The 6,906-nt window shown below is 47.5% G+C and overlaps 1 protein-coding gene across 2 annotated transcripts in view; it reads right to left on the reverse strand.

Annotated features, from left to right (window-relative positions):
* atp13a2 (ATPase cation transporting 13A2) overlaps window positions 1-2,134 on the reverse strand; it is a 66,785-nt gene extending 64,651 nt beyond the window's left edge. For both annotated transcript variants that reach the window (XR_013549151.1, XM_078425114.1), the window contains exon 1: window positions 2,074-2,134. Coding sequence is in view for 1 of the 2 variants with exons in the window: in XM_078425114.1 (XP_078281240.1) it covers window positions 2,074-2,083 (10 nt within the window). In the remaining variant the exon portion in view is untranslated. The remainder of the gene's footprint in view (window positions 1-2,073) is intronic.
* Window positions 2,135-6,906: the final 4,772 nt, after the last annotated feature.

The raw sequence follows: 6,906 nt of genomic DNA on the forward strand, positions 1-6,906 counted from the left end.
TACTGGAGGGGGTAAAAAGCAAGTTTACAAGAACGATCATAGGAATGATTGCATTAACGTATAATGGCACCGGGCCTGTAATCGCTGGAATTTAGAAGGATGAGTGGGGGGTGGGGGTTCTCATTGAATCTTGGGGTTGAGAGGGAAAGATAAATCAGCCATAATTGAATGGCGGAGTAGACTTGATGGACTAATTCTGCTTTGAGAACTTAAAGACAGCAGTCAAATCTGCTAGAGTAACGTTGAACAAACAGCAATATGATAATAACAATTTGCTTTAGAAAAATATATTAAATATATGGCAAGGACACAAAGATAACTTCTCTTCTCTCAAATAGTTTTCTAGGCAATTTGGGGCCTTAATTTAACATCCCATCGGAAATATGGCACATCCTACAATAAAATGCTCCCTTTGTTGAACTGTATGCTTACAATTCTTGTCTATTAGAGTGCCACGTTAATCTGAACCATCTGAGTCAGAGTTACAGTGCTACTCAGAGAAACGGCTGAGATGGTACAGGGAACAGGTACTTCTCTGTGGTAAACCTGTTTCCTTTATGTTTCAGCCTCAATATAAATTAAGCAAAACCTCGATATTATTCTATAGTGTGGGTGAAAGGGTGAAGTGGTTGCTGCTGTATTTTATTCCACCACAATAGCTCAAAATAGATTGAGGTTTTCAAAATAAAAGTTAATTCAAGGGCAGCTGCCTACATACAAACAAAGTTAGCTTTGCAACAGAACATTATTGAAGATTACTATACAGACAAAATATAGAAATTGTGCAACCGACTATGCTTTGCAATAAACTGCAGGATAGGAGTAGATGTGTGGGAAGTTACTCCAACTTCCAGACAAGGCAAAGATTGCCTTGGGGGCCGCTGAGAATCAAGGCGGGACCCGGTGGGGGGAACCACCTGCTGCCAAAGGCAGAAGATAGGAAGGTTCGGTGAACTTCTGTAAATTTTGCCAATACCAGAAACGTGGCAACTCTTCTGAACTGCAAAGACCGAATATTAAAGATGTGCTTTCTGAATAATATCATAAACGGAGCTTATCCAAACCCCATTTCGATGACTTGTTGCTATAAAAGGTCTTCAGATGATTAGAAGATTAGTTTAGAAATACAGCATGGAAACAGGCCCCTCAGCCCTTCGAGTCCAGACCGACCATCACTCACCCATTCACACTAGTTCTGTGTTATGTTTCTCATCCACATTAGGGGTAATTTTAGAGACCAACTAACCTACAAACCTGCACGTCATTAGGGACATGGGAGGAAACCCACATGATCGCAAGGAGAACATGCAAACTCCACACAGACAGCACACCCAAGGTCAGGATCAAATCCGGGTCCCTGGCGCTGTGAGGTGGCAGCTCCAACTTCATCAAGAGTGTTTCACTGTCATGTGTCCCAAAACAGAACAACAAACTTCTTACTTACAACAGAAATGAAAACATAATGCTCTGTAAACACCATAATAAACAAAAAGTTCAGTATATATTTGAAAACAAACATTAACAGTGCAAAGACAAAAAACAATGCCCCCAAAGTCTTATTTTGAGGTTGTAGTGTTTAATAGCCTGGTGTTTGTGGTAAGGAAGTGCTCCTGACCCTTCACGTTCGTTTTCAGGCTCCTGTACCAAGATAGATAGACGCAAAAAGCTGGAGTAACTCAGCGGGACAGGCAGCATCTCTGGAGAGAAGGAATGGGTGACGTTTCGGGTCGACAGCGCGCTTTCTCCCCGATGACAGGAGTTTAAAAGGAAATAATCCTCGGATTTCTGCTGCAGGGTCTCCTCAGCTCAGTATACAGTTGGGATCTCCTGATCGCCCTCACACTGATGCGGTGCCCTCTGGCCTGACATGTCCATCACCGTGTTTCCGGGGAGGCGGGCATCGAACCTGCAGCCCGGGCTGTCTTGACGCTCGGATGCTTCCCCTCAGTCCCTCCCCACCGCGGCTTGTCCCCCGCCCCCGCCCTGCCCGGGGTTCGAGCCCCGCGTCCCGCTGAGCCGAGCAGGAGCTGTTCGTACGGCCGGCCCAGCCCCGACCCCGGCCCCCTTCCTTACCTCCATCCATGCTCGTCCCACCGTCGCCGCCGCCACCTCCACCTCCTCACCATCCCGCCCGCTCTCCGCCCTGCGCGCCGCGTCATTCCGCCCGCTCTCCGCTCTCCGCCCGCCTTGCCCTGTGTGCCGCGTCATCCCGCCCGCCTTGCGTGTCGCGTCATCCTTCCCGCTCTCCGCCTTCCTCGACAGTCTGCCCTGTGCGCCGCGTCATATCGCCCGCTCTCCGCCCGCCTTGCCCTGCGTACCGCATCATCCCGCCCGCCTTGCCCTGCGTACCGCATCATCCCGCCCGCCTTGCCCTGCGTACCGCATCATCCCGCCCGCCTTGCCCTGCGTGCCGCGTCATCCCGCCTGCTCTCGACTCTCCGCCCATCCACCCTGCGTATCGCATCATCGCTGCTTCCACTCCCGCGTGCCACGTCAATTCGCCCGCTCTCCGCCCTGCTCGCTTGATTTGCGTGATACGTCATCGCGCTGCTCCGCCTTCTCCCCTCCTCTCCCCGCCCAAGCCATCGCGCATGTGCACACCAGAGATGTTGCGATGTTGTGGATCTCACAGAGTGACGCGATTGGAACAAAGATACTAGAGGAGCAAGATAGACCACTTGATTCTAAAATCCGTAGTAGGTCATGGATACATTTCAGCGCCATTTTAGTAAGCAGGTTCTGTGATAGACTGGGCAGTGTTCACAACTCTGCGATTTCTACGTCTTTAAAATGATTGTAAACAATTATTTTTGTTCAACTTCTTGGATAAGTTGATAGTTAACATCTATAACTATTTCTTGACAGAGTTGCTGCTTCGTGATAGACAATAGACAATAGACAATAGGTGCAGGAGTAGGCCATTCAGCCCTTCGAGCCAGCACCGCCATTCAATGCGATCATGGCTGATCACTCTCAATCAGTACCCCGTTCCTGCCTTCTCCCCATACCCCCTCACTCCGCTATCCTTAAGAGCTCTATCCAGCTCTCTCTTGAAAGCATCCAACGAACTGGCCTTTCCCTGATCTGATCTTTAAACTTTGGATGTTACTGATTGAATATTTGCACTAGAGATCCACTCTGTATCAGGCCAATTGATCATATTTAATGAACCGTCCTGGTTCTGGTCCTGGTTCTGGTCCTGGTCCTGGTCCTGGTTCTGGTCCTGGTTCTGGTCCTGGTCCTGTTTCTGGTCCTGGTTCTGGTCCTGGTTCTGCTCCTGGTCCTGGTCCTGGCTCTGGTCCTGGTCCTGGTCCTGGCTCTGGTCCTGGCTCTGGTCCTGGTTCTGGTCCTGGTTCTGGTCGATTACTGCGCAAACACCTCATAAGTGCTTATCCCACGAAGGTCGGAGTGAGTAGAGCAGTGATTAAATTTTGAAGTGGGCCTTTTTGACCAAGTTGAAGAGATCTAGTTGCTCAATCCCCTATTTAAATGACTGAACATCAGGAGCAGCACGTGTGTTGGGTGGTAACATATTCCATTCCCTTATCGTCCTTGGGTAAAGGGAATATTGGTAGCAATGTTTATTGAAATTTAGCGAGTTGATGATGTAGGGATCGGTATTTTGTCTCATTTCATGGCAGTTGGTGCTCTGCTGGGATGACGGAAGATTTGATGGCGTGATTTTGTGAATCTCCTTGTAAATTGCAATAAGTCTTAGCCTGATTCTGCGGAGCACTAGGGTATCCCATCTGAGAAAAGTCAGCATATTATTCACGCTTGATTTGCGTTTGTAGTCATTGCATACAAAGCGAGCTACTCGGTGTTGTACTTTCTCCAGGGTGATCTTGTTGTTGTTGTTGAAAGGATCCCATACAGATCCACAATACTCCAATTTGGGCCTGACCAAGGACTTGTGGGCGTTCTCTTTGACGGATGTGCCACATGCGTGAAAATCTCTTTTAAGAAGGCCGAGAGTTCTATTTGCTTTGTTAGACACTTGACTAATATCATATCATATCATATATATACAGCCGGAAACAGGCCTTTTCGGCCCTCCAAGTCCGTGCCGCCCAGTGATCCCCGTACATTAACACTATCCTACACCCACTAGGGACAATTTTTTACATCTACCCAGCCAATTAACCTACATACCTGTACGTCTTTGGAGTGTGGGAGGAAACCGAAGATCTCGGAGAAAACCCACGCAGGTCACGGGGAGAACGTACAAACTCCTTACAGTGCAGCACCCGTAGTCAGGATCGAACCTGAGTCTCCGGCGCTGCATTCGCTGTAAAGCAGCAACTCTACCGCTGCGCTACCGTGCCGCCCATGTGTCGCCCAACTTAAATCTTTGCTTAATTCGACTCCTAGATATGGGTGATGATCGACAGCAAGCAATGTACGGCTACCCATATTGTATTCCAATAAAAGTCAAGTCAAGTCAAGTCAATTTATTTGTATAGCACATTTAAAAACAACCCACGTTGACCAAAGTGCTGCACATCTGACTAGGAAAAAAAAGAAACATACAGTGGCAGGCAGCCAAACACAACGGCGCGGCCATCTTGAACAAAATGTTAATTCAATCACCCACAGTCCAACAATAAAAGCACTAAACAGGCACCCAAATTACCCAACCCCAAAAACCCCCCAAAACACAGTCCAACAATAGAAGCATTAAATAGGCATTCAAATCACACATCCTAAAACCCCCAAAAACACAGTCCAACAATAAAAACATCAAACAGGCACTCAAACCACCCAACCCCAAAAAAACACACAAAAAAGAAACATCCATCAAAGAAACATCCATCACAGTGAGTCTCCTCCAGTCCTCTCCTCACTGTGATGGAAGGCCACAATGTCTTTCCCTTCTCCCGCTGTCCTCGCCCGCAGCCAGGTTGTTGTGGTTGCAGGCCGCACCGGACGGTCCACAGCGGGCCAAGCCCAAGGCGCGTCGCGTCGCAGCCACTCCCGCAGCCTCCGAAGACGGCCGGCTCCGCCGATGATAAGTCCGATCCGGGGCGGGCGAACACGCTGTCGCTGTCGCTGCCGCTGTTGTTGCACGTCGGGGCGGTCGTGGCTCCCGACATTGAAACCCGACATTGAAAAGTGGTTTAGTCTTGTGTGGGACATGCATGGTATGACATTTGGTTGTATTGAATAACATCTGCCAGATTTCTCCCCACTCACATAGAGCATCCAGATCCCTCTGTAAGGCCAAGCTGCCTTCTGGTGTTTTAATCTCTATAAATTATGGCATCATCTACGAAGAGTCGAACTCTGGACGAAACTGCATTTGGAATGTCATTGATATACCGTAGGAAGTCTTTGTTTTCTCTGTTAATTTTAATTTCACCTCCACGAGCTGTATCTCTTTTTGTTTTATTTTAAAAAGTCATAGAAGCAGAGATTAGGCATTTGCAAACTAGAACTCTACAGTATCCACAATATAATTGAAGAGACATTTAACTTAATACTTAGAGCCAAGAAAATTTTGAATTGGTGAATTAATTAGTTAAAAACCTTTGACAGCCGCTAAAAATGACCGATGCTGCCTGACGTGGTACAGAAGCGAGAATCCAATTCATGAAGCATAAATCCAATAGTGGAGTACTCCACTACTCCACAGTGGTGGAGTAAATCACCGGGTCAGGCAGCATCTCTGGAGAAAAAGGATGGGCAATGTTTCAGGTTGGGACCCTTCTTCAGACAAGGGGGGAAGGTGAAGAGCTGGTATAAATCAGGACCTAATCTTTTCATTGGTTAGCTGATATGCAAAACAGTGGGTGATATGCAAAACAGTGGACACGTTAGTGGCAGGAATCATGTTCCCAATGTTGGGAGAGTCCAGAACCAGGGGCCACAGTTTAAGAATAAGGGGTAGGCCATTTAGAACGGAGATGAGGAAAAACTTTTTCAGTCAGAGAGTTGTAAATCTGTGGAATGCTCTGCCTCAGTAGGCAGTGGAGGCCAATTCGCTGAATGCATTCAAGAGAGAGCTAGATAGAGCTCTTAAGGATAGCGGAGTCAGGGGGTATGGGGAGAAGGCAGGAACGGGGTACTGATTGAGAATGATCAGCCATGATCACATTGAATGGTGGTGCTGGCTCGAAGGGCCGAATGGCCTCCTCCTGCACCTATTGTCTATTGGCTAACCCTGTATATCTCGCACACAAAATGGTGTAAATCTTACCATGAACGACAGAAATAAAAGACACATCTACTACAAACCTACTGACTCCCACAGCTATCTTGACTACACTTCTTCCCACCCTGTTTCCTGTAAAAGCTCTATCCCCTACTCCCAATTCCTCTGTCTATGCCGCATCTGCGTCCATTGTGGAAATGGGAGGGGGAGTCTGACATCAGTCTGTAGAGGGGTCTCGACCCGAAATGTCACCCATTTCTTCTCTCCAGAGATGCTGCCTGTCCCGCTGAGTTACTCCAGCATATTTTGTGTCTATCTTTGGGTTAGACCAGCACCTGCAGTTCCTTACTGCGCACCCCTCAGATCCATGTCGTCACCTCACGTGGCTTTCTTTATCATCAAAACTTTTACAATGTCAGAATGTCTGAAAGCATTTCTCTTTTGAAATGTAGTGTCTCCCAAAGAGGCACTTCAGGGCGGTTGCCACATTAAGGTCACGCAATCAGCAGCCTGATAAATGACAAGGCAATCCGTTTCAACAATGCTTTTTAAAAAAAAATCAAAATAAACTTTATTCAGAATAGAAAAATACATATAAAACAAGAACTGTGCAAAAATTCTTCCGACATTCTCAGCGGCCAGAATCAGCCCCTGAAGACGGGTCTCGATCGGAAACGTCAACTATTCATTTTCTCGAGAGATGCTGCCTGACCCGCTGATTTGCTCCAGCATTTTGTGTCTAGCTCGCATCCAAT

This window comes from Rhinoraja longicauda, chromosome 30, assembly GCF_053455715.1.
Source record: "Rhinoraja longicauda isolate Sanriku21f chromosome 30, sRhiLon1.1, whole genome shotgun sequence".
NCBI classification, from domain to species: domain Eukaryota; kingdom Metazoa; phylum Chordata; class Chondrichthyes; order Rajiformes; family Arhynchobatidae; genus Rhinoraja; species Rhinoraja longicauda.